This window comes from Catharus ustulatus, chromosome 3 (assembly GCF_009819885.2).
Source record: "Catharus ustulatus isolate bCatUst1 chromosome 3, bCatUst1.pri.v2, whole genome shotgun sequence".
Lineage (NCBI taxonomy): Eukaryota > Metazoa > Chordata > Aves > Passeriformes > Turdidae > Catharus > Catharus ustulatus.
Genome location: NC_046223.1, coordinates 54,923,511 through 54,951,088, shown reverse-complemented (window position 1 = coordinate 54,951,088; position 27,578 = coordinate 54,923,511). Strand labels below are relative to the sequence as shown.

Genomic DNA, 27,578 nt, shown 5'->3' with positions numbered 1-27,578 from the left:
CCCTCCTGTCATTTGAATTTGCAGTACTACGTCTCTCCAGATCATGCAATCATACCGTTGTATTAGCAATCATCTCTCTCTTAAAGAGCTCTAGCTGAGAGACAGATTCTGAACATATTAGACAGGGCTTCCTACAAAGAAGCAAATCGCAGATTGCTCAGACTGACTCCAGCCCAGGGATGCTCTCCCACATGGGTTGTAACTCTTTCAGCTTCATTAGCAGTGAGCTGCTGCTTGCAGCAGCAGCACAACTGTTTGCAGAGGTTTTCTGAAATTCATAGTATGTTCCCATTTCTTTAATTAGCTGAAAAAGCATTACCCAAGCCTATGCTGAAAACTTGTTTTACTTGTTATTCTTCTGCAGCTTTACTCTAGAAGGCAGGAGACTTACTCACATATTATTTAGTCACATCGCCTCAAGGCAGCTTTTCTCCCCTTTCAGAAAGGATCATGTTTCATCAGCTACCAGAACTCATCACCCTCGCTATCAGCAAAATTAACATGGACTGTAGCAAGTAAGTTCAAGACCTACTTAACACATGTAACTGACTGTGGAAGTAAATGATTACCCAGGCTTAGCTTGCTGAGCACTTCCAGAATGTGAAAAGTTTTGTATCTTTGTTCAATTGTTGCATGCTCTAAATAGCATACAGAAAGATTAAACAGGTCCCAAAAATGTAGCCAAGCTACTTTTTGATAAACATAATCTAATATTCTTGCAACTTTGTAGTAACTTTGGCAAAATTATGGAAGTGCCTCGACTATCTTGAAGAGAACTGAAAAAACTGAAACTTTTCCCCCCAATAACAAAAGATTTAAGTTTAAATGAATCACACCAATGGTTATGAATTTCAATAATTTAATGCTAACCAAAAGTACAAAGTGTGAAAGTCAGTGTCTCATTTATATTGGTATAAGAAAAGAAATCTAGAGAAAGTGTTTACACTGCAGCAGATTTCAGTATTAGCACCTTGAAGAGAAGTTTTGAAGTGATAAAAAAGTATAGAAAACACTGGTATGGTACTAGGTACAAACATAAAACACGTAACAGCATGTTTTCAAATTTCTACCTTTGAAGAAAAGTTACTAAAAAATGCATTAAAAACAAGTTGTTCAGGTATTCACAGTTTGAGATGGAATCAAGTGCTGGAATAAAAAAGAGAAGAATGAACAATTTCAAGGCAATTATATTGCAAGTCCAAAGGCACTGACGATACAGTACATGGTCTTATTCTCCCATCTCACAGTGCAGGTTCCTGCAAATACAAAAAAGGGTTTCAGAAACAGAAGGTAGTTACATGCATGCCCCTATAATTTTCGTACTTGTCTCCTTTAAGAATCTTAAGAACTAAGCTTTCACAACAGCCAAGCATTTCATATACAGCCCAGTCAGCATCACAGCCAAATGGAAAAAAATACCAAACAGTATGCTATTACTTCAAAATTACAAACTTGGGGGGGGGGTAGGGGCAAGTATGCTGCCTAGCTTTGAAGAGACTGGCATTAAGCTGCTAGTTGGAAAATCCAAGAGTTGTTTTCCTTACCATCACTGGAGTTGTCCCAGAAGCAAGAGCTTGCTGTATGTAGTCCAGCACCATTCTTTTGCATAATCACACAGGTCACTGTTGGTCAGTAGAGAAGCTTTGATTAATTTCTCACTAACATTAATTAACATTTAGCTCCATTTTTGCTCAGCTTAGCACACACATCCACATACATAAGCAAACATGTATGCTTGTGAGCAGTTTACAGACAGGGTTCTGCCTAAGATCTTCCCCCACCCCTTGCACTTTACTATCCCAGTTTCCAGAGAAAAGGGGAAGCTGAGCTCACCGATGTACTTGAAGGGCTTCCCCAGCTTTGTGAGCTGGCTCAGGGTTTGTTCCACCACGCTTGTTGTCCACTGGTTCACTCTGCTGTGCTGGTAGGCATTGCCACCGATAGCACCCTCTATGGCCTGGGGGACAAACAGGTGAAGGAACTGCTCTGCTGTCAACTGCAAGGCACCCATTAACCCTTTCCAACATGGATCCAATACCCACAGAAAAATCCTAAATACTGCTGGTCCACACCGGCTGTTGGAAGTGTTTTCAGTTATTAAAAACATGCAGGTCAGAATCAGAGCCAGGCATAGCAGAAATCATCATAGATCCCACCCTCTGTTTGTTTTGTTATATTTAGATTATTTGTAATGTCCTACAGCCATACTTATGAAAAGGGTCTTGCACTTAAACAGTCTAGAGAAAACTCCTGTATTTTACTAAAACATAAAATTTTTTCCTACAGTGTTTAACATAATATACCCCCCTAGAAATCCCAACAGGGATGCACTGCAACCAGAGAGGAGTGTATGAAATTATTTAAAATATCTCTTGGATTTGCAATATATATCACAACTAAACCTTGGTATAATTTCCACTGAAGTCTGTACACTGGTTAAATCAAGTTACCTGCACTTTGACAGCAACCTATCTAGAAATCTGTTACATATCAGTTATCACATTTTACTGAATGCCTTTTAGTACACAGCATACAACACATGAAATTTCACAAAATGAAAATGTTTCAATTACCTCTTTAATGATGCTGCTGACTTCATCAACAGCAAAGTAAACCTACAAAAGAAAGAGAAGAATTTTAAATAATGAGTGGACACATTCTTCTGTTTATGAAGTTCAAGCTCTGCTAAGAACAGGCACTAGAAATTTAATTTATCCTGGTCAATTTCTGGCAAGTCAGAAGATATCAAGTCTGCCTTTATTTGCATGTATATGTACTTTACCTCCTTCAGCCCAGTCAAGTTAACCTTCTTAGAAAAGCAATGAAAAATAAGAGATGAACTAATATTGGCTGGCCTTTTGAGTCAAGAAAGCTTTCAAATTTTAACTTGGAAGCATTATGAAGTAACATGTATGGCACTTGTGTACACATATATTCCCCTTTCCCAGTAAGCACTAATGTCCGCACATCACAGTGGGCTCAGGGAGATAACCTCAGCTCAGTTAAATGGAATTGACATCTCCAGGGCACCAACCTGTACAAAATATCAGTTCAGAGCTGAAGGAAAAACTGTCCTGACAATCTCAGCCTAGGATAAGAAGAAAGCTGTCCCTCGGAAACCAAAGGGGAAATGTAGCTCGCTGAACCTTCAGCCTTCAGGGAGCAGAGATTAAGCATGTGGAATCACGACAGTGAAGGCCCCAACATTTCACTAACCTTAAAACGACCATCCATTTACATGTATGGTTAGTAGTTTCTATATTTTCTTGTTTTATTTCTTCTGCTCCTGCTGCCTCCCATGTCAGGGGGTTAGAACAAGCTGCCCCCACTGCTGGGGCAGCCACTCCCAGGGCCAAGGAGCACTGATGGGGACCCTGCTTTGCAGCAGCGACTCACACCCCACCCTGTCACTGCTGGTGTCTCACCGCTTACAAACCAGGACAAAAGAAGAGCATGTGAAGGCAAACTGTTTAATTTCAGAAGACCGAATAAGAATGGAAAAATGAACCTAACCAGTTGTATGTTGACTGGGTTGTCACTGGGGGACAGTCAGCTTCCCCAGCTGACAGAAATGAACAAAGTGTAATAATTCATGTGTGCAGGCAGGATGTGGTTACACCTGCTCAGGAGAATCTCAACATCACATTCATAAACCTTTGGTCAGGAAGTGAATGGTCTAGCCAGCTTCAATGATGTGACATTCAGAAAGATGAGAGAAGTTGATCATTCTCCACGACAGAAGAAACAGCACATCCTGGGAGGCAAGCTGGGCAGGTCCTTTTCTATACCTATCCAGAGGCACCAACTTGCTGGCACAATTCAACATTTTAAAAAGCTTTTATGTGCTGTGGCAAACTGCTTTTATTTTCAGCTTCTTGTATTTAATATTGACATGCCTTACTTATTATATGGTACTACATTTTAGAGGTGCATACATTTTAAGATGCACCAGTGTATTTAACCAAGTAAGAGCTACAATTATCAAAAAACATTCTCTCCCACAGAGCATAAGAATACTCATGGCAGACATGCTATGCTGGCAGACATGAAGACTGCTGTCAAGCAAGATGATAAACCATACGCAGTTTTCTTCTTCACAAAATTTGCTCAGAAATGCCTTTGAGTGAGTACAAACATGGTTCACACCAAAGTGACTTAAATTCAACCCAAGTTCTCAAAGGTATTTTGATATCTAATTTGTACTGAAACAATAGATTTGAGAATTCACTTCTAGGGCTGATGCTGCTTTTCATCCTTTTTCCTTTCTTGGAATGACAAAAATGAACATAAATTTCTGATATCCAGATTTGGGATACATGTGCTGTAACTGAACTATGAAATAACACAATGCTACCTATTTTATCATTGTCATCTTTGAATAAGATGATATAAAAACTTTTTTGTATTAAAAAAGAAGGGGGGAAATCGGTTACTTTACAGTTTCCCTGCAGTACCTCTCTAGCACAAAGCAAGCAGATAATGTTTCCAACTCCTTGTTTAAAAGGGATGCTCCCAGGCAACGCATGCAAACTGCAGAGCAGGATTATAGCTTTTAGTAATTCTGAAGACGTTTTGGAAAACGGCTGTAAGAATGATGTTCGAGTGTGTCAATTATATATTTTAAAAAACTGCAACAGTCTGTGATTGTAACACAGGCCAGGCCCTGCCATGAGGACGAGGCTTTTAGAACAGGACAATCCTGACACACCTTCGCTCCTCTCGTTGCTTCGCTTTTGTGTCACCCAGTTACATCGCGGCTGTTTGATGGTGTCACAGCTCAGTGTCCCTCAGCAAAAGCAGCACTGGCTGCTTCCTCCTCCTTAGCGGGGAGGTGGTCATTTGGCACGATAATAGACTGAGACCCTTGATATATCCCACTCCGTATCTTGTGAATGGGGTGTGACGCCCCATCAGTGTAACACGCACACCACAGGCTCGGACTCGTCCTCCCGCACGCTCGAGTTTCTCCCGGCCCCAACAGCAGCGGCTGGGCGCTGCTTTCCCCCACCACGGCGGGGCAGCCCCAGGCACGACACCCTCACGCCTTTTCCCCGAGGGACCTGCAGCGGCAGGGGGAGAAGCCAGAGTCGAGGAGCCCGGTGAACACCCGGACAAGGGGCCGGCTCCCGGGGGCGGCAGAACAAAGGCTGGGCCCGTCTGCCGCCGGTGCCCGGGATACGCGGCTCCTCCCTGGGGGAGGGCGACAGGGATGGCGGCGGGGGACACCGAGGGGTGGGATCGGGGCGGGCGGGCACCGCCTGAGACCCTCCGCTGGCCCTGAAAGGAGACGCCAGGCGGGAAGCTGCGCTCCCCCTGTCCCCCATCCCGTTACCTCCTCTCCCGTCTGGAACTCGTCCATCTTCCCGGCGGAGCCGCTCGCGCCGCCACGGACCCCCGGCACCGCCCCCGCGCCGCTGCGCCCCTCGCCGGCCGCCGCCCGCACTGCGCCTGCGCGCCAGCGCCCGCCGCGCCTGGGCTCGCCCAAGATGGCGCGGTTGCCGCAGCGACAGCGGCCTGCAGTCGGGCGGGAGATGGCGCTCTGCGGGGCGGCTGGGTGGTGTCAAGCGTCCCAAAGCCTGTGGCTGAGAGAGGGTGGGATTGTCATGGCTGTGCATTTCGTACCGATGACTTGGTGTTCGTGTTCAGCCATCCAAAAGGTCCTTCTTTGGGATGTTCTCCCGTGGGAGGTCCTCCTCTGCTCCCCAAGGAGGGAAGGAGGATTTGCTTCTTGTTTCTGAAAACAGCTTTAAAAGAAGGCCTATGTCACGAGCTGAAAAAAATCAAAACATAGAAAAATCTTCCCTGTCTTTCCATTATACTCCCCCCGCTCGCCCCGCCCAGCTGGAGGGGAGTGACAGAGCGGCTTTAATGGGCATCTGACATCCAAACAGGATCAACCCACCGCAGAAGAATATCTGAATTCTTACAGTTCTGTGCAGACCACATGATTTTTAGCAGACATAGTAAAAACCAGGAGAATGTAATTAAAGGGTTCAGTTCTTGGATGTTGTGTGTGTGCAGTGTTTAGAGCTTGTCCAAGTCACTGATGGTGCCAGGCCCCGAGAGCTGCTCTAGACAGCGGGAGATGCTGTTCAGGCTCGGAGGGGTCTGGATGAACTGCAGAAATGCCTGGATGGAGGAAGAAATAACTTACTGGGGACAAGTGCAAAGGGCTGTATGGAGGCAGGAATAACCAGCTCTACAGGTGTAGGATCAGCTCACTCAGTAGCTATTGCATAGACACATGGAGCAGAGAGGTGTTTAGGTACAATTTATCTCAATTTCTTGTATGGTGCTGCTTAAAAAAAAAAGAAAAAATAATTAAAAAGACATAGAGCCTGGAAGCAGTGCTCCTATTGCCCTCTCTGCAGTAAGGCTGCACAAGGAATACCATGTCCAGTTTTGGGCGCTGTATCTCTAGAAGGTTGAGGGAGTTACAGCTTCAGGGCCTGAGTGTGCTGACTGAGCAGTTTTGATCCTGTCTCCAGTCGTGTGTCAGGCTCAGCCTCCTGTTTCTCCTGAAAAAGGAGACCCTGACCAGTCTTGCGCTTGCTGCTTCTAAAAAGCAGAGACAAAAAGGTGAGGACTGTGGGAAGACTGAACAAGTGGTGCTTGTTTGAACAAAACCATAAAAGGCTATGTATTTGGTTATATTCTTAGCATTTGTAAAATACTGCAGCAGTTTTTCATGTCCAGGGATGAGAGGGAAAAATATGATGAGTTAAATATGTGGCAATTAAGGCTTTGATTAAATATTAGGGGGAAGCTGGTAGCAGGGCTAATGTTCTGTAGCCTGGATTTGGGATACAATTAATCTGTCAGTGTGGGTAGTTAGAATCCTCAGGTTACTTCTGGCATCTCATTGAGTTAAAGTTTTGTGTAAAAATTAAGGCCCAAATTGTTCAAATATGGTGCGTACATGCATCGCTCTATGCCCCACTAACAGCTGCTTTCTTTTCCATGATGCAGTTGAAGAAGGTGATTAAACTTGACATACACAGGTGGAAATGTTTGAACCTATTTAGCTTGATGAGGTTATAAAAATGCAGGCTCTTAAACTTTGCCATGTGAGTAGAATTGCTGTACTTTGTTTCATTTTAACTAGAAATCAGGAATCTTAAAACACCTGAAACGGTTAAGAAGGGTTTCTGTGTTGTATACAGAATTTGGTAGAGCTGGGAGCAAGAAAGGAGATTGAGCTGTAAGAATAACCTCTTTTTTTTCCTTGCAGACTTAAAGATTGTTGGGATTTAATTTTGAACTTCATTACCCACACTGAATTTTGTGATAGGCTTAAGATGTCCAATCTGAATAATGTTTTAACTTTCAGTTGTTACCTGAGATCAGATTTCCAGTTGTGAGGTAAAATAGCTTTCTTCTTCTTCTTGCAGATGCATAAAAACTGAATTCTCTTGAATTTTTATCTATACTCATGGTTTTATCTTATAGACCTAAGAAGAAAACTGTTTTGTTTCCAGGAAAGAACTGTTTGTGAAACAAACCAAGCTTTCTGTGCAAGTCCTAGAGACATTGAGGTTAGAAGTGTTTTCATATGTATGGTGTCAGAAAAAGAAATATATATAACTCAAAGCCACTTCTCTTCCTGTGTGTGGCTTGAAGACTGAGCATATTTTGGTATATCAGTCAGCTTTTGTAGTCTCTTTTGCTGAGCCTCCTTTTAATGTTACAAAAACAAGTGTCTTTGCTTGTTGCTGGTTACAAAAGCAGAGACCTGGCAAAAGCTGTTGTAACACTGGAGCTCTTAGTTGAACACATTTGCTTTCAGTTGTTTTGGGGTGCTCCTCTAAATATACATCAGTGGTATTGGTGCTCAAAGGAAGGAAAGGGGGTGGAGAACAGTGACCAGTTTTCTTTAAGGAGAGATAATTAAATAATAAGACTGCTTCTCATCTGTTTTAAGCACTTCACTTCCTGGTGTCTCTTTGATGGCTGCTGAAGAGGTGAGGATATCATTTTACTCTATTCTGACATGGCACAGGGGGATGCATTTTTATTTACTGGCTGAGTTTTTTTTCAAACTGATGATTTTTTTTTCAAACTGGAAAAGATTTAATGGAAAAAACACACCTGCAAATTAATTGTTTGTGTTTGGTTTAGTTATTTGGTTGTATTTTTACTCTGAATTCTGGGATGGGACTTAATTTTGGTAAAGCATTATCAAAGAATTTAAGTAATTTTCACGTGCAGGGCTGTGAAACCTTCAGTGTTGCAGTCAGGTAGTACAAAATAACACTTGTAATTTTCTTAACTAAGAATGAATTTATGTGATAAGTCTCAGCAGAATAGAAAATAGTCACAAATTGCAGTGGCTTTGAGACTGGTTTTAATCTGAATCTTTGTAGTCTGTTCCTTGCCACTGATGTATTACAGCCATTTTCTCGGTTAATGGATAAAGTACTAATCCAATTAGCTCAAGTAAATGAAGACTGTGACTTTAGAAGATCTCTTAATTTATAATTATTTAATTGCCATTATTTTGCTGATGCTTAAGGATCTGAAAAGAGATTAATAATACATCACATGTAAAATTGCTTTGAGGAAAAGCTTGCTAAGCCAGCCATTTTTAAGTTTAAAAACTTAGAAAAGAAACTGTTTTTGCAAAGTTAATCTAATGTAAGGTAGGCCTTCACCAACATAACTATATACTAGTCTATCCTGATAGGGAAGAAAAAATCATGTTTTTTGAGCTTGTACTCTGTGCATGCATGAATCCCTGTGTTATGGTATAGCCACATTAGTCATACCTTCTCCCTTACAATGGCTTTGGGATTTCTTAGGATATTTTCAAAAAGTTCCTGATCCATCTACAAGATGCCTGACCCTGCATTAGTTTAAATACAAAATGTAATAATAAATAATGATAAATACATAATTTAAGAGATGGTTGAACAGAATATTTTTTTGTGAACTTTATGCTGAAAAGGAAGAAGTGTGATATCTACTGAAGAGGTTGCTGCTACTTTTGGTTTTATGTAGAAGTTGCTCAGCTTTGTGGTTAGCTGACTGTGTAAAACAGCTAGCTGGATTCAATGGGTGAACATGAAAGGAGGGCATTTCAGAAGGTTTATGAATGTTTTTTCCTGTCAAAAAGAGTAATTGCTGAAAACACTTCTTTATTACTGCCAAAAAGCTACTCTAATGCAGACAGCTTTGGTGTAAGAGAAAAGTTCTTATTTCACAATGATAGAGAGCTTTTCAGTCCAATTTGAGCACCTCTGTGAAATAATTACAAGTTCAAGTTTGTTGTGGGGCCAAGGATTCTCCCCTATTTTGGGTGTTGCTATACTTTCATAATACTTCATTTATTCTTAAAGCTACCTCATCATTCAGCTAGATTTTTAAAAAGAATTTGAGGAGACATCAGATATCACCTCCTTCTGTGCTTGCTTAACTGCAGGTATTGCTCTTTGTTACTGTTTTACTGTGGCATGTTCTTAATAGCTCTGTAAGACATTAATGTATTTCCTGTAAGATCACCAGAGCATTGGATCCACTTAGTATTGACTGTCATGCACTTGCTATCTTTTACTGATGCTTTAGTGGGATTTTCTGGTGGGGTTCTAGATATACCCAAAGTCTTAGGAGTTTGTGACAAACGTAGCTTGCCCTGTAATGGATGTTTTGGTGTTGTGTGTAGGGCAGAGACACCAGAGTTCGTACTGACTCCTCTTTAGATTATGTTAACTTGAATGGCATTGATGGTTTTAAACATGCTCATCAATCCCAGGAGATATTCATAAGTAAAAGATGAAAGCAGGTGAAGGATGCAGGGGCCTTTGAAAATGACATATATTGTGTTAAAAAATTGCTCAGGCTTTTTGTGTTTCAAATGAGTAATTTCCTGTGAAATTGCAGTTGCTGAAGAAATAAAACATGGTTATCCCTATCTCTGTCTCTTTTGTTTCCACAGGAAACCAAATTTTTTTTTAACATGTCTTTTTGGTTTGCTGAAGGGTTTCACACACAAAAAAAAACCCCATACACAAACGGAATGCAACCTGTTTATGTATACGTATTATTATCTTCTGCTTTTTTTCCTTTGATGGAAAATTAAATAACTGGGGCAAGCTGCATGTAAAGTAATTCCCTGCACTGACGAAAATACATTGTCAGTATATAACTGAAGTTTTAGTGTGTACTTGTGATGATTTAGGTTTTTTGGTGTGGTTTTTGTTGTTGTTGTTTCAAATTTAAAACTCAGTATTTGAAAATATTGATGCAGCAATGCAGATGGATGGTCAGGTTCTCAGCTGAGGTCCATCAGTGAAGCATCAGTAACTGCTTTGGAAAGGCTTTACCCTTCTGTCCTAGTGGCTGCCCCTGCCTAGAGCCTGACTGTGTGTATCTACTTCAGATAAAGTTTGAAACACTTAACCAGTTTTCATATACACACCTTTAATATAGGGGGATATCCCACCATAAGTGGGATTGTCTTACATTTCTAGTAACATGCACTAAATGTTAGTAATATTGAAAATTAATATGGTGCATAAACTGTTTAGGTTTAGGTTGAAAAATCATCTTTCTTGACTTTGCTGCAAAGTATATTAAAATTATTTTATATTTGGTTTTACAAAAGTGAAGGTGACAGAATATATACAAACTGCAGTTATGATTCTGTTTCAATTTTATATTTGCATATTTTTGTATGCTAACTATCAGGTTGGGACCAAAATCATCAGTGAACTGAACTAGGAATAATATATATCTTAACTTTTTGGTGTCTCTGTGTATTAGCAAAGATAATAGCATTATTTGGTATCAAACTGCTTATCTAGACTTAACAGATACAGGTAATTGATAGACGTGATTTAGAGGTCTTTGCTCTTAATCTTGTGTTGTCTTTTCAATAAAATGAGATTATAAAAATTTTTTCTCAAAAACTTTGTCTCAAGCAGTATGGCAGTCATGGGATTTGTAAGCCTGTATTCAATACTGACTAAAGCTTTTTTATTGGTTGTTTTACGTTGACTGTACAAAAATTTTGAAGGTATGTGCCTTAGTGCTAATGGACAAGATGATGAGCCTCTGAAGAACAGGACTGACTTAAAACCTCTCCTGTGTCTGAATTGCTGCATGAAAGGTTTGAGTACAACAAAATGTGTCCTTCACAGTATTTGAAATGTCTTGAAGAGGTGAGAAGAGATAATGTTTGGTATTTTGGGCTTTTTTTTTCCACTTAGGCCCAGAAATCCCAAATCTACAAGACCAAATAAAGAAATCCAAACCATTTCTGCCACTCCTTTACTCCATCTCTTGACAAATTGTCCCTCCATCTGGTGCCAGTTTAAGCCCTATCTGGAACATTGCTGCAAGCTCTTATCTCTTTTGGAACCACTTTCAGTAGAAAAAAATAAAAGGAAGTTAAAGGACACGTGAAAAGCAAGACTGCTGTGACCTTGGTAACTGTTTGTATTCCCCAAGTAGCAGACACTTAAATGATGATCTGTGCGAAGACAAAGTTATTTTTCTTTTCAAGGGTATGACACAGTGAAACACATCAAGTAAGAGCACAGGCATTTAGGAAACACCCAGACCAGCATTCTGGATGTAGTGGAACCCATAAGACCAGAGTCTACGAAACAAATGAAATACTGAAATTTGGCAAAAATGGCCTGTGAATTTAACCTGAACTTCCTTAAGGGATTAGAGCGAGAGGCTGTTTTGGAAGTCCTATACCGTGACCAGATGGTGAGAAAAACGGAGGAGGAAAGAATAAGGTACTGCTGTTCCTCTATTCCTGTTTTGTTGTATTTTTTGTTCGTTTGTTTTGGGGTTTTTTTTGTTTTGGTTTTTTTTTGGGTTTTTGGAGTTTTTTGGGGGGGTTTTTTGGGTTTTTTTGGGTTTTTTTTTGTTTTGGTTTGGGTTTTTTTTTGTTTGTTTTGGTGTTTTGTTTTTTTTGGGGTGGGTTTCCCCCCCCCCCCCCCTTTTTTTTTCCTTCTAAATTACTCTTCCACTTTGTTGTCCTTCTAGATGTACTCCCTCTTTTAACTTCTTGGTAGCTAGTGCCTTTGTATTCTCAGGGAAATCTAAGGTTATCCAGAGCCTCTATTGACTCTACACTAAAGATCAGCAAATCCTCTTCGATGAATGTACTTGTTGAATTTTACTTCCAACCTTCATAGAAAATTCAGTTGCTGGCTGCATCTTTTTTTATGAAGGCTTTATGGCATTCTCATAATGTTCCTATGTATGCGTATGGGACATGTTACTGGAACATATTCAGATCTTTGGCTGGCTCGTTGAGCTTGCATTGTGCCAAGACTGGAGTTAAGAATCATGGGATACCTGTTCATTGGGCTAAATGCATCCCTGTCCCTTCTCACCCACAACAGGCAGCAAGCACACCACTCTGCCTTGGGAGTTGTACTCATGTCAATAGGTGTCATTGGTTAGGAAAGGATATTATTTACTAATTTTGCACTCTGCCAGTATCCCAGCTGGTGAGGATAGAGGATAATTCTCCAGGACTTCATTTGCTTTATATCTTGGCTAGGACAAGCATTTTCCCGGTACCTTGTATCCTGCTTTGTGATATTGAATCCCCCTCTAAAACTAGATATTGGTGTGGGTAAGATATACATTTTTAGTTCCTTAAATGGGGAAACTTAAACTTTGTTTGCATCAAACACTTATGTAAGTATTATGTGACATATTAAATATAAAACAACATTTAAACTGTAGTAATTATGTGAAGGACTGTATAGAAAGTCTGAATTGGCTAGAAAATCCCTTTCAACTGCTGATGATGTTACTGTCAATTAAAAACATATCTTGATTATTGGTAGATGCAATGGAAGCAAAGTTAAAGACAAGGAGAGGTTTTGATATTCTGGGCTGTGTGCTGTTTTGGTTTGATTTTTTTAGCTTTCAGATGATGCATTTTTTGTGATTTTTTTTTTTTTTTTTTACTTGGTAGAATAGTTAATTCTTGGATAAATATGATTTTAAAAAAATCAAATGGAAGAGAGCACCTTTTAGTCTAAGTTTTTGTAGGTGAATGCATAATCACTTGCATACAATGATTTCAGTGCCCTGTGCTGAGTGGGCCTGAAATGAGCAAAACCCCGTTTATACTTGACTGTTTGTCTGTTAGTGTGCACAGTTCTGGTCACGCACACGCAGTCACACTGCAGAAATGCTGTGTGTGCACATTTTCAAACAGTGCTCAACAGAGGTCACACTTGAGGTCATATCTCCCACTAGTAATGGTATTGCACAACCGGGGTATTATTAACTTGTGCTTTACATGAGGATTTTGTCCTCTGTAATTTTATTTTTTTTTCTTTTTTACCTGTGAAATTAGGAAAATGAAACTGCAGCTGCAGCAACTTCGGTGGAAGGGGGCAAAAAATGCAAGGCATGAGTACCAGGAGAGATCTTGTGCTCGCTGTCACAAGTCGCTGGGGCTGCTGCTGAACAGAGGCGCAGTGTGCAATGGGTGCAGTCATCGGGTGTGCTCGGAATGCCGTGTCTGCCTGAACCCCTGCCTTTGGAAATGCACCATTTGTTATGCTCATGGGTAAGGAATATTGCTGGTTTCCACCAGTCATATGATGGATGCCCACTGGTTTTGCTTGGACAGTTAATGAAACAAAGCCACTGGTGTAATGAAAATGTTGGCTGAAGTTCTGGTGGTGATGAAATGGATGGGAACTTCGTGTTATTCTTCATGTAGCTGATATTTCCCTTCCTCTGTTTAGCAAAATGGATACTTAGGGTAGGCCCGAGGTACTGTAGGTACAGAGGTATCAACAGTACTCACACACACTGTTAGTGTGACAAAGATGATAATAACAAAGTGTAGAAACAGTTGTGAGTTTCTGAGCCACAGTGAGAGCTCCTTCCCCTGCTCAGGATTGAATCAGTGCATCCTCACAACCTGCTGTAGGTGCTGTGCTTTGATGTAGTATAGCCAATTTTGTGACAATTTCCTAATCATTATTTTCTGCCTCTTACTACTGGAGTGAGAAACCTGATTGATGAATAATTTGAAGTCATGCGTAATAGAATTTTAAAGAGCAAAATCAGTTAATAACATTAATAGGATTTATTCAAGTATGGTTAGAAATACAGATTTGTTTACTTTGAATTGGTTGGGGTTTTTTTTCTTTTACTGCATCACATTTTTTGTATTTTAGGATATCTTTCTTTTACTGTGTTGGTACATTTTTTAATATCAAAATAATCCTTCATAGTCCATTCTTTTCATTGCAATCTTTCTAAGCAAAATTGTTTAGATATATTCCCAAATTAGATAAAAAATAAAACGTAGGTGAAGAATGATAGTTTGGGAAATTACTCAAAAGCTTTACTGGATGATAAATATTCCTGTAGAAAGGGTGAGGATTTGGATGAAAATTTACAAGCTGAATCCCCCACTCCCTCTGCTGGTGCCAAAATGAGATTAAAATAGGGGAAAATATAAAGCAAAGTATTGGTCCCAAGTTAAACAAATTTGTACTAGTTTGAAGTAATTTTTTCTAGTTTGGAAGAGAGTTGTAAACTGTCACCATCAAGATATTCTAGGAATCTTCAGTTTATTTAGCAACTAATATGCAAAATAGGTAATTCAGTGCTATTTATAGTTGATACAAAATAGTTACTAGAATTTGGTGTGTGTGTTTTGCTGTGTTTCAAGCTATATGCACTAAACTGAAAATTCAAAATTAGCTTTCCATATCCTTGTCAAGATAGCCCTCTCCACTTGTTCTTTCTTTAATAAGTTTCCAGTTATTTGGTGCCCACAGCAGAAATGCCCTAGAGAGAGTTGTCGGCTGTTAAGCTGCTTTGTGTAGTGCTGTACACCCTTAATTATTTAATAAGCTTGTCCACATATTTAATGGTAAAACCAAGAAAACATTATTTAGATTAATTAAAAGACCTTTTAATTTTTCCTTCAGGAAATTACCTTTTTTTTTTAAATCTTGCTAATACAGATGGATATACCAACTGTCATTGAATTTCTCTTTATAGTGGAGAGAGAGTACATTTGATCTTTAGTCATGGTGTAAAATCAATTAAATTCACTCAGACTTCTTCAATTGCCTTCAGTGAGCTTTACATCAAAACTGCAAATCTTGAGAAGGGTGGGGAGTGCAGCAATGTGGTAAATGGTACTCCACATCTTTTACTTATCCTGGTGAGGGAAAAATAGGATGGCTAAGAAAGGTAAGAGCTGATTTCCAAGTCCCAAGTAACTGTAATTTTGAGTCTTGTTTATCACTAGAGTAATTTTTTGCTGAACCAAACAGCAGCAGCACTATGGAGGTTCTCCCCTAGGCACTGGGGTCATGTTTGTAAGGAATGTGCTTAAACACCTCAGTGAAAGAGCATTCAGGGATAGGCAAATTTTGTAGTTCTTCCAAAATAAGAAATTTTGAAAATCTTGTGAACTGGCAAAGTGTCAGTGGTGTCTCAGGAGCTCGAGACGACCACTTGGGTATGTTAAAAGTCTCTGTAGTCCAGCCTGAGCACCAGAGAAAGAGTCCGGAGTCGTCTTCTGTAGTTTCCAGAGGTTGTTTCTTTTATCTTATCTGAGAAGTTCTTTCCCTGACCGCTGTGATACATTCAGCAGGTCAGTCCCAGGCACACTGCCTGCCTTCAGAGCGGTATTTTTATACTACAAACTACATGAACATTATTTACAATTATTTACAATACCTATCACTTATATTGTACAGTCTAGTTCTACTCCAAACCAATCTAAAAATGCCAACATTACCCAGAAGATGCATGCCAAGAAGAAGGCGAAAGAAGGACGGAACACGCTCAAATTCCTCCATCTTGACCCCAGACCCTTATTCTAAAAAATTTAAAAATCTACTTTTTTACCTTGTGATAAACTAATTTGTACTCTACTCTTTTTTTGTGACTTGTAACTCTTCATGCAAAGGTGGTAGTTTTTCCCAGGGGTTAAAATCAAAGGCACAGGGGTCTTGGGCTCTGTGTCAAGGCTTCTGAGCCCCCTGCCAGGGTCTCAAGCCATCCAGGGCAGTCGGAGCGATGTCCTGGGTTCCCAGAGCACAGTTTGTATCTTTCACCTGGAAGAGGCATCTCTCTTATGTGAATGGAGTTGGTATAGGGTGTTAGGTTTTTTTTTTTAAAGGAATACTATGTTTTAGGAATCTAGAAAGACATTTGTTTTGGAGGAGTTTAGTCTATTTACCTGACAAAGTTTCATTAGCTTTGTTTTCATACTTTTGATCATGTCTTAACTCAATATACTCTTTATCAAAAAAAGAAAAAGGTATTTTCATTCTGTGTGTGATCAAATTATCATAAAATGGTTTGAGTTGGAAAGAGCCTCAAAGATCATCTGGGTTCCACCCACCCTGTCATGAGCAGGTATGCTTTCCACTAGACCAGATTGCTCAGAGCCCCATCCAGCCTGGCCTTGAACATCTTCAAGGAAGGGGTGTCCAGAACTTCTCGGAATACATTCAATTATCACATGAATCTGTGCAGAACTGAAGATTAAACTCTGGAAGATAACCAGGGAGTGGTAGAAATAATAGACAGGGAGGGCTGGGGTTGAATGGAAATCAAGGCACTACCAATGCAAAGCCCTTGGAGACAGATTTCAGGCATTTATTAGTTAAAAGATCTCCATCCAAAATGAGAAAGTATCCTGTCTCAGTTATTTAAACCTAATTTTCAGATTCATCTGTGTTCAGTTATGCACAAGGGTCTGTGGTTAGGTATGAAAATAAATTGTGCAGTCTACATGGGTAGTGATTTTTAAAAAATATTCTGCATTGCTACTTACAAAGATATAATTTAAATGCCTAAAAGGCTTTAAAATCCAAGTGACAGAAAGAACAAAAAGCATCCAGCTATAGTTTGTCTGTTTTGACACAGAATAAGGTGAAGTGTGAAATGGCAGACCCAGAGGGTTTTGTTGCCTGAGCCATTGGTAGATATTATTTTAGCTCTTGTATTTAGAGATTTTGCTTTCTTAAGGTAAACCCTACATGAATTTACTGTTTGCATGCTGTTGCCAGTTTCAAGGAATTTTGGCAGAGGGAATGGTAATAAAGAGATTCAATGTTGTAGAAGGAAAATCAATGGCTGGGTAGAGAAGAAAGTTTAGCAATGCCTGCACTGAGCAAGTTTTTGCAGTGAGACTTCATTGTATAGTAAGGATCACAAATTGACAAGGAAGGGAGCTATTATATAATGGCCTAAAAATTAGTAAGACATTTGGTTGAGAATTTGGAACCTGAAGCATCCAGAGAATCCTATCCTCAGTTAATATTCTTTTTTTGACTGTTCAAATTGTGTTCATATCGATGTGTTCAAATTGCAGACTTCAGGAAGAGGAAGATTTGCTGAAAATCTGATTTTGACAGAGCTATTTAATCTGATATAATCTCGTACATGTTATTCAATAGGTTGAGTTAATGGATTGAGTAGTCATGAAATCTTAGTTTTGTGGTAGGATTAATAAAGGATGTTGGATTGTTACATGTTAACCGAACATTTGAAGAAATGTGCTCGCAAGCATTTTGATTCTAACCTCTTTTGATTGTTTTCCAGAGATATGAAAGTAAAGGCTGGTGAATGGTTCTTTGAGGAACGAGCAAAGAAATATCCGGGTGAAGGTAATCACTGGAACAGATCATAAACTGCTATGTACTGTGTAGTTGTCATCTAAGTGAAACATAGAATGTAGTCTGACACTGTATCCAATGTTTCTTCTATTTTACCATGCCATCCATCTGTCTGTGCGGTAAATAAAACATGAACGCAAATTAGCAGAATGCATTTAAAAGTATAACTTATTTTGTCTGAGTAATAAAAAATAAGAAAATTGCTGGCCATGTAAATTGAATTAATGTGTGTGTAAAACTTCTAAGAAATACAAGTATGTGAAATTAATATAGAAATGTTATATGTACAGGAAGAAAATGATCCTGCATTCATCATTTGTCAAAGTTTAAACTTCAGTTGTTTTCACTGAGGAAGTTCTAAAGTTTAAAGAAATGATTCAATGGAATAAAACCCCCATATATAGCTATAAATCAGCAGAGGGCTAAACACTGTTTTGTTATCTTCAGCCAGTTGGCTGTGCCATTGCCTCGTGATGCATCTTTTCAGTGCCATTAAAAGTACAAAGCTCTAAAAAAGTATGGAGGATGTGGATTGTTTGCTCTATGGGGAATGTGTTTTTCTAGCAAGGGAGCTGTTAGTATTTTCTTTTCACCTTCAATTACTAGCAAGGTGGAGAAGATTTATTTCCTCTTTCCCTTGAAGTGCCACTTCAGAGAGGCATCTACTTAATTTTGTGCCTGACTGTAGTTACATGATACAACTACACTGTTGAAGAGTAGTTGGTAAAAAGGAAAGCGCTATGCCTTAAATCTCTCTTGGGAAACTTGAATAGGAAGAATTTTATAAATGGAAGACCGTAATCAGGCAAATTTTGACTAGTAGGTGTTTGTGAAAGGCAGCATATTATAAAGCTAAAGTTCCTGTTAAAACAATTCATTTTAAATTTGCAAGATTTCACTGAAGTCCATTCCAGCTAACCCAGTTTCTGATTTTAAAGTGTTAATTGACTGATTGGTTTTTTTTGAAGTATAGTTTCATCCAATAACCACTGATAATAGTTTCCCCTCATTCTTTTCAACAAGTATAAAGCTGGTAATTTTATCAATCTCTCTATTACTGGAAAATGTTCCTGGATATTGAATCTGATAGTGCAAGTTACTGACTGTCCCTTTTTCCAGCAAAATAAATCAGTTCACTTAGAGTTATCAAGGCTTTGTGGGTTCTTGAAGCATTTTACTTAGGCTAATGGTAACACTGTTAAAGTCACACAGATCTACGGATATACAGAAGATAAAACATATTTCTCCCTGCAGGTTTGTTTAGTTCTTTTGATTAGACAAACTGATATATTTAAAGGAGTTTTAAAAGTGACAAATTTTGGAACACAGCAACCTTTAGGCATCCTTCAGTCCTGGAGGGACAGTGCCCTCTTTTGGTTTGAAAATATAACATACCTGAAGTAATCACTAGAAAGTAAGCTTAACTGAAAAAAAAATTTGCAATGAAGTTTTCTCATGTTGAGTAGTAAAAAAAGATTATTGTTACTTTTAATTAATTTTTTGTATCTTCTACCTAAAGAATTAGATTAATATTTTCATAAAAGTGGTGGATTACTTTTAGTGACCAATCAATTTAAAATCTAGGATAGCAAATGTTATTTATCAATAAGAGAGGATTCTGGAATTCTGATTGACAATTCTAACATCCATGAGCTGATAATTGTTTCTACCACTACTAAGGTCTGTTACTTTTACGTAAGCAATGTTATAATTAATGACATCTTCAGCAAAGCATGCATCACATGCTGCTTACTGTATCAGGAATTACTAGTGATTAAAGTCACTCCAGATAATTTCAGTTTGCTATTTGTTACATTTGTGATAAAATGACAGTTTTATGCGTTTTCATTGTTCATGCCTGATGGAGCTCTTGCTCCTTGGTGTTTTCACATCATGTAGCTGCTCACATGGTTGCAGTTTCCCTGCTGGAATACTCTTAGCAAAGGGTCTTGACTTGTGAGCTAGTCAAGCATTTTCATCATTGCTCAGTTCTCTAGCAGGAAAAGTGAAACATTTTTTTCATGAGGTGCAAGAGTTGACCATGTGCCTGCTCCTGTAGTGTTTGAGTTTTGTGGCTGAAGTGTTCTTCAGTGCCGTGGTCCCATGCACCACCTGCCTCCTGGACACTGGGTGGCTGAGAACACTTGGCACCTGTAGGAATGGGTCTGTTGGCATCTCTGTGGTTATCCTTAGCTTTTGTGAAGAGTTCATCTGAATGTATCACCTGCAACAGGGAAGGGTGAAACCATGGTACTCTTTGAGATGCAGCAGAAACTTGTGTTGCTTGGCACATGTGCTGATACATTTTTTGGGAATTTACTTAATTGCTGACTTGAACGTGCATCAGCTTCTGTAAACACTGGCCAGTTCCTGAAAGGCATGGATTTTAAAAAGTGTTCTACAGGTATAAGTAACTGATGTTGCTACTAAATGATCTCTGGATTTTTTTTTCCTCCTTCATAGGCAGACATGAAACAGTTGGTGCAAAGCTCTTGGAATCTTACCAGAATCTGAGGTGAGATTCATAAAAGTACAAACAGTCCTAGGACGTTGTGAATTTGTATGGATGATATATATTTTATGTTATAAACCAACCAGTATTTTGTATTCCTTTATTATGAAAAAAATAAGTACTTTTGGAGTTCAGATGATAAAAGCATAGAAAAAATTTCACTTTTAGCTGTCAGCTATCCACAGAACAGGTCTCACATACAACAGAGAGGAAGTACCATGTTTAGAGTAATAGTATCTTACTTGAAATGAAGGGACATGCATTATCTTTGCTTTATGTGCTTACAATTTTTTGCATAACTATTTACAAAATTATCTGTTAAGTTTGCAAAATACTTTTAAATGATTGTAAATGAAAGTTTTTTACTAGGTATCATAGCAGCATCATTATTTGCTCAATGGGAGATATTGCTGATATGATAGTTTTACAGTAAATAGTAGAGGAGAAGGTAGACAATTTCACTTACCAAAAAAAATAAAAATCTAGTTTGCAGTGAATTAGTACTTTGACTTGAGGCTAAGGCATGACCATACTTAAGTTATTATCAGTGATACATAATGAAGCAAGTCTGCTTACTAAATGAAGTAAGTCTGCTTATTGTGTTATTAAAGGAACCCTCTGTCTTAAAATAAACCAAACCAAAAACCCACAACACCAAACAGCAACAACTACTACCAAAATCTAAACCAACCAGAAAAAGCCCCAAAAGCCCAGTGTAAAATAAGATATTAACAGATGGTCTCAATTTAATAGAATTGTCTGGCAAGGCACAGCTGCATAAGAAAGAAACTTATATTCAGCTGGATCCTAACCAAGACTTGATTTTACCTGGATGTGGTAAAAACTAAAAAAGAATCAAGAAGGAAGTTCACCACCTGCCTTAGGATCTGTGATTGTGCTGTGATAACAGAATCAGTCAATTTTTTTTTTTCCCCCACAGACCAGGATTTTTTACCACAGATGGAATGGCAGGAATGTTTAAAGGGTCTTTAACAGCTCTGAACTTGGGCAAGGAAGGATCCTTTTAGTATTGTAAATAAAGATGACTGTTTTCTGAAAACATCTCTGAACAAGACGTGGGGTACATTATACAGGAATTGTGTTTTAGAGTTCAGGACACATATTGTAATACTGTCAGCCATATAGAAGTCTAGGGAGCCTATCCTAAATGAGGTCCTCCTGACAGTTCTAATTTAATAATATTACCTGGAGCACCTAAAGATTGAAAAGGTAGAAAGGTAGTCCTAATCCTAAGAACAGACAATAAACCTGTGATGTAACTTTTATAGACATAGGATGTTGACTCAGACTTTATAGAGTACAGGAAACACAGGTAGTGAAGATACTGTGCATGGACATGGTTTATTTACTCATCTTTTGGCATAATGTATTAATTGTTTCACTGTTTATCTCTTAAATTTCTAGTAAAATTTCTGTTGTACCCCCGACTCCACCTCCTTTCACAGAATCAGCAGCAGGAACCAATGTGATGGGAAATGTATGTATCTGCATATATATATACACAAAATATACGTATAAGTGCACCACTTAGGGTGTCATTCATATGAAAAGGTCAGCTACAGAAATGTGGTAAATAACTGCTGTAACATCACTCTGCAATTAAATGCAACCTTTTGTTAGTCTGTCTTTTTTTTATGGTGCATGGGTACTAGGTGAGAAAGTTTAGATGCTATGAGGGGTGTTTTCAATTAGTTTTCAGTTTTTTAGGGAAGTGGTTAACCACTCTCCTTGACATGAGAATGTTGCATCTGGGTTTTGGTGCCTCATCACAGATCTGAGTTCCACTCAAACCTGGAGGATCCCATGTTCCTATGACATTCAGTCATCATGTGTCACTTTCATTACTGAATGAGAGAGTGAATTTGATGACTGCCTTTGTGTTGTGGTTTCTAGTGGACAGAATAGTAGGACATGGCTTGAAACTCACAAAAATTGCACTAAATTACTGTTTCATTTAATTTTGGACTGGATCTTCAGGCCCTGGTTTTGAAGCCCTTTACCTGGGGTTTGATGAAAACTATTTGTTCTATCGTAGATAAAAGTATTAAATACCTTACAACAAATCAGTGATCTAATTAGCTGTATTCATTAAGCTACTATGTGATCTTTCTGCAAGCAGTTCCACTTATATGTGAAAGACCGTGGAACTGAGAAGATTACTTTCCATCTTCATCCATTAGTGTGATAGTTTCCAACTATGTCAATGTATGCCTTCAGATGTATTTGTCTATAGAAGCAAGCAAAGGAGTAAAGTGCAGCCTTACTATCTGATTGTTATGTGGTCTGTAGATATGTAATCATGGAAACTTTAAAATTACAAATATTTTGTGTTTTCTTACTCTTTGTATCTCCCATTTGCAGGAACTTGGAGAGTCTAAAAGATTTAATAAATCTGTGGAAAACTTGTTTTTGTCTCTCACAACACATATGAAAAGTAAGTAGCTTTCATTGTCTTGTCATTCCAGAATAACATAGTCAAATGTTTGAATTTTTTGGCCACAGTGTTGGCCAAGAAGTTGTTATAAAAAAAGACTGTCAAGTAATGGCTGGAACTATTAATGCCAAGGCTGTGCCAACCTGAAAAATAGCGCAGGAAATCTAATTCTCCTTCAGTATTCTACCAGTATATTCTGTATGATTTTTCTTTTAATTTACCAGGTGTTCAGATGCAGTGTATTTAATTCATGTTAGAGTAATAACCAATTTCTGATTTCATGTTACCTGGCTGAACTCCAAGTGATCCAGTCAGAGTCTATAATTTAACAGGAGTTTAATATTCTCATTTCCTGGCAGTATTCATGAGGACTTCCTTCCTCTTTATCAGTCTAGTTGTGTGGAATTTTTTAGTGCACATTTCTAAGTGCTCTCCAGTCTTAACAACTCCTCTTCCATTCTGATGCTTTTGGTTTCTTCCATTCTCTTACACTGCCTGCTGTTCCTAGGGATGCAGACTGTGTGTGCACTTCTAAGACTAACTACAGTGAGGACAGTCAGCCTCTGTGAGAAACAAATTAAAGGCATTGGTGACCAGAGGAAAACAACTTCTGAGCTGTAAGAAGATTACAGAGGCTTGCAAATTTGCATGGATTTGAACAAACCATAGTACAGTAATTTCATGCTTATAAGCTGCACCATTTTGACTAAAATTTTGGTCCGAACCCAAAGTGCGGCTTATAATCAGGTGCGGCTTACATATGGACAAAGAACAAAAAGTTGCTGTTTTAGTTTGGAGGACAGGTGTCTGCTGAGAAAAGCAGGAGCTTCTCTTTGAAATGGAGAATGTAAACCCCCTCCCTCCGAATTATTATGATTTTGAAATCAAGGGGCTTTCAGGCAAAAATATGGGAATTGGGAATAACAGTTCTTTTCTAGGGAAATTAAAATAGAAATACAATACTACAAATAAACAAACCCCAAACCCTGACAAAGTCAGAGTACAACCTGACACCCCGTCAGGCAGGGTGTTGGTAGCAGTCCCATTAAATGGTGGCTGCATCCTCCTGCAGTGACAGATGTGATTCAGTTGGAGCAGTGCTCCTGCAGAAGGTGCAGTTTCCCTCCGGAGGTCCAGTGGTGATGTGGAGAAATCCGGTTTTCCTCTGGAGTACAGTAGAGAAAGGGGCTCCCTTAGTGTCCCAAAACCTCTGTTTTTATCTTAGTAAGAAATGTTGGGCTCTTCCCCCTGGCTGGAGCCACTTCCAATGGGATGCAGTAATTTTATCAGTCCCACAGTGGGACTCAATGGGCCATTAGCAGAAAATGGCTCGCTGGAGGAAGGATGGGTTGTGAAAAGATAAAGAACAATGCCCTGCCTGGTTTCAATGGATGACCCATTAGCAGAACTTCTCCCAAGGAGATAAGGATCAGTGCCCCCACCCTCAACAGATGGTGATAGAATAGATACCTTTTATCACACTCTGTATTGTAACGTGCGGCTTATAATCAGGTGTGGCTTATATATGGACGAAGAATGAAACGTTGCTGGCACCCGGAAGTGTGGCTTATACTCAGTGCGGCTTATAATCGTGAAATTACTGTATTTTCTTGCTAGCTTCAACTTGTACAACCCCACATGTGAGATTAGACCTGAACAAATCTGGCTTCAGTGCTTTTCTGCCTTTCCCCCTAACTCTTGTTTTTGCTCTTGTTTGTTCTTGCCTTTAGCTTCTTCCACCAATCTTAAAGGCCTGTTCTCCTTTAACTATGCAAATTTAATGTTGTGTCTGTGAGAACACATATTGAAACTATGCAGAGACATGATGACTTGTTCCTAACCAAACATACAGTGGTGTGAGATGCTGGAAACAGTAATTGTGGCAGTGCAGAACTGAATGTAGAGTAATTTATTCTACTTTCTGTTAGTTTGAAGCCTGACCATATCCCAGAGTTACTGGTAAAGGCTGTCAGAACTGCAGCAAACTAATTTATTAATTCCCTGCTACCAAAAGAAAAGTTCTACTCCACTCACATTGTACTTTTCTCTCTCTTTTGAACCTTGTGCTGCTATAATTAGCATCTGGAAACTGGTTTAACTAATTTAAAGGGAAGAACGTTAACCTAGACAAAACACATAGGTGCTTTTTTGCTGTTTTCGTGACTTAAATGGGCTCAAGGTAAGATATATGTCGGAACATGTGCAATAGAGTGCTAGTCCATGTGATCAGGAGCCATATCAGGGACGGAGAAGAACAGAACAGGGGTTGCAGAGGGAGATGGAAGCAAGTTTTTAGTTCAGTTCAGCTACGAGTGAAACACCACTCAGGTGCTCTCATCCTCAGTTACTGTGGAGGAGTTTCATTTGGGAGAGAATAGCAGGCTGTTGCAATCATTGAAGTCAGTAACTAAAAAGTATAGGGAAGTCTTACAGAGAGAAGGTCTTGGGCTTCTTGACTTAAGAAAGCTTTTTCAGACAATATGGCCTCTCAAATGAAACCTGGTACTGTGCTGATAAACATTTTTGATCACGAGTGTCTAAAGTTAGTACTCTGTATCTTATCTAGATAAGTGTCCTGGTTTGCAGAGGTATTTAACACACCCAACTCTTGTGTATTGCAGTAAATAAACCTGGGGAGCCTCATTCTCCCTCTAACTCTCTTGCTGGAGCCAGTGTGTGTGTGTGCGTGTCTGAGAGCAGCGGGAGTGAGGGATCAGCATGTGCAGCACAAAGCTGCCATTGTACAGTCTGCTCCTTTATGCTGCTACCTCCTGTTCCAGTGTGGCTTGGCAGCAAGAGGAGATTATAGTCCAGTGGTGGCCATTTGGTGAATGTAAAATGAATTGCTGGTTGTGGTTTTATTTGCAGTGAAAAATTGCCCTTGGCACAGGAGAGAATGTCAGTCTTACTGATATTTGGGTAGAGAAGCCAAAAGAGGAATAGATATGACAACTGAACATTTGTGTTTTCTCACACAATAACCTGTGCTGTAACCTGTTCCTTGTAAGAGAGTGTGAGGCAAGGTTGGTATTTCTTCCTCTGCTGCTGGTCAAGCTACTCAGATTGTATCTATTCCATTAGAACTCTCAATTCCAGTCTTTTATGATCTCTGATTTCACTGTGTATGTTAAAAACCTGGTTTCATTTACAGAGATGGCTTAATTGAGCCTGCCTTTGAATAGATCACATGGTGCCTTAATGGTGTACACAGAGTACAGTAAACATCTGAGGACTGATTGCTAAGAACAAAACTAACCCAGAGTGTCTTTAAAAATCTCACTTGAGTGCCATTGTTTTTGAATACCATAATGTTGTATTGTCTGCTGTCTGAGGTTCCTCCACAGAGGTTCGTGTTGTGAGAGAAGTGTTTATTTCTTCTGTATGAATTAAACATATGATAGCTATTTCATACGCTACTTATAAATTTTTAATTCTTCATGAGAGTCTATCTGGGATTGACAACAAAGTGTCTGCAGTTAAGCCTGCTCATATTCAACTTCAGAAATCACCTATGAGTGCTTCCCTTCCCTTGAAGTGAAATTCTGAGTGTACACTGAGGAATAAGAAGTGAAAAGTAGGGCATTAAATGTTCAATTGTCCTGTAGATTTATTTGCCAATAAAGTACATGTTGCTGAAGTGCTAACTCAACAAGGTGCTTAAGTATGGACATAAGTTTATCCATATGAGTAATGTTATTGAAGTCAATGAGGGCTAGTCAGGTTCTTAAAATTATATGTGGTTTGGGACCAGAGTGTGTAATATCCCTCCTTTCATCCATATTTTGGATACATTTCTAAATGTTTTCCAATATGATCTTCTTTTTACTTTTCATTATCATATTGCTTTATGTTGTTATAATGATTTTGCTTATATCCTTTACAAATCAAATTATACATAGGGACTGTAGTAACTGCTTCTGAGAGGAAATGCTGTTTGATGGCTTACAATTCCTTGCAGAAGCTACAATGATAGGCAGCAAGAAGTATAATTTCCAGTTGAAACAGCATGAAAGATTTAGGCAGGCAAAATATAATTACAGTAATTTCACGACCATAAGGCGCACCGGACTATAAGGCGCACCCGCCGGGAGTTGGCAAAATTTGCAACTTTGTAGATCAGATAAGGCGCACCAGACTATAGGGCGCACTTTTTTTTTGCAGCGAGGCTCCGCCCCCAGCTCCCTCCGCGCGGTTGCTGACCGAGGCCCCGCCTCAACCCGGCAGCCATTGGCCCCCGGGCCCGCCTGTACCTGGCAGGGGCGGTGCCGCGGGGCCCCAGGCCCGCCTGCATCCGGCGGGGCCGGGGCATGGCCGCCACCCCTCCGTGCTGCCTCTCCGGGGCCGGGCTATGGCCGCCGCCCCTCCGTGCTGCCTCTCCGGGGCCGGGCTATGGCCGCCACCCCTCCGCGCTGCCTCTCCGGGGCCGGTGGGTGCCTGTGGAGGGGCGGCTCTGCCTGCACGGGGCCGGGGGGTGCCTCTGGACGGGCGGCTTCGCCTGCACGGGGCCAGGGGGTGCTTCTAGAGGGGCCGTCCCGCCTGCACGGGGCTGGGGCGTGCCTCTGGAGGGATGGCTCCGCCTGCACGGGGCTGGGGCGTGCCTGTGTAGGGGCGGCTCCGCCTCCACAGGGCCGGGGCGTGCCTCTGGAGGGACGGCTCCGCCTGCACGGGGCTGGGGCGTGCCTCTGGAGGGGCGGCTCCGCCTCCACAGGGCCGGGGCGTGCCTCTGGAGGGGCGGCTCCGCCTCCACAGGGCCGGGGCGTGCCCGCCGCTGCTCCGCCCCGCCTCCACCTGGCAGCCATGGCCCTGCCGGCTCCCTCCGTGGCTCGCAGCTCGCACTTCCGGGTAGGCAATTTTTTTGAACTTTGTAGATCAGATAAGGCGCACCGGACTATAAGGCGCACTTCCGGGTTCCAGGGAAAATTTTAGTCAAAAGGGTGCGCCTTATAGTCGTGAAATTACTGTATATACAATATGACAA

General features: G+C 40.1%; 2 protein-coding genes across 3 annotated transcripts in view; one reads left to right on the top strand and one right to left on the bottom strand.

Moving 5' to 3' along the window:
* Positions 1 to 845: 845 nt before the first annotated feature.
* On the bottom strand, positions 846 to 5,440 carry DYNLT1 (dynein light chain Tctex-type 1). The gene is made up of 5 exons (XM_033056611.2): positions 5,333 to 5,440; positions 2,574 to 2,615; positions 1,834 to 1,957; positions 1,545 to 1,622; positions 846 to 1,256 (listed from the first exon to the last, which is right to left on the bottom strand). Exons 1-5 carry the CDS (start codon positions 5,357 to 5,359, stop codon positions 1,186 to 1,188), a joined length of 342 nt encoding a protein of 113 aa, XP_032912502.1. The 5' UTR covers positions 5,360 to 5,440; the 3' UTR covers positions 846 to 1,185.
* A 2,084-nt stretch (positions 5,441 to 7,524) lies between these two features.
* SYTL3 (synaptotagmin like 3) overlaps positions 7,525 to 27,578 on the top strand; it is a 36,281-nt gene continuing 16,227 nt past the window's right edge. Inside the window, exons 1-8 of one of the 2 annotated variants that reach the window (XM_033055839.1) lie at positions 7,525 to 7,535; positions 7,922 to 7,961; positions 11,205 to 11,741; positions 13,328 to 13,543; positions 17,560 to 17,624; positions 20,097 to 20,148; positions 21,571 to 21,643; positions 22,528 to 22,600. In XM_033055839.1, the coding sequence (XP_032911730.1) occupies positions 11,632 to 11,741; positions 13,328 to 13,543; positions 17,560 to 17,624; positions 20,097 to 20,148; positions 21,571 to 21,643; positions 22,528 to 22,600 (589 nt within the window). In that variant the 5' untranslated portion in view covers positions 7,525 to 7,535; positions 7,922 to 7,961; positions 11,205 to 11,631. Of the gene's footprint in view, positions 7,536 to 7,921; positions 7,962 to 11,204; positions 11,742 to 13,327; positions 13,544 to 17,559; positions 17,625 to 20,096; positions 20,149 to 21,570; positions 21,644 to 22,527; positions 22,601 to 27,578 lie in introns of those variants that run through there. The other variant, XM_033055840.1, reaches the window with a different exon arrangement.

Coding starts and splice junctions, on each gene's coding strand:
- DYNLT1 (XM_033056611.2), bottom strand. CDS start 5,359: ATGGACGAGTTCCAGACGGGAGAGGAG. Junction 1,958..2,573: donor TCAGCAGCATCATTAAAGAG/GTAATTGAAACA, acceptor TTTGTCCCCCAG/GCCATAGAGGGTGCTATCGG. Junction 1,257..1,544: donor CTGGGACAACTCCAGTGATG/GTAAGGAAAACA, acceptor TTGTATTTGCAG/GAACCTGCACTGTGAGATGG.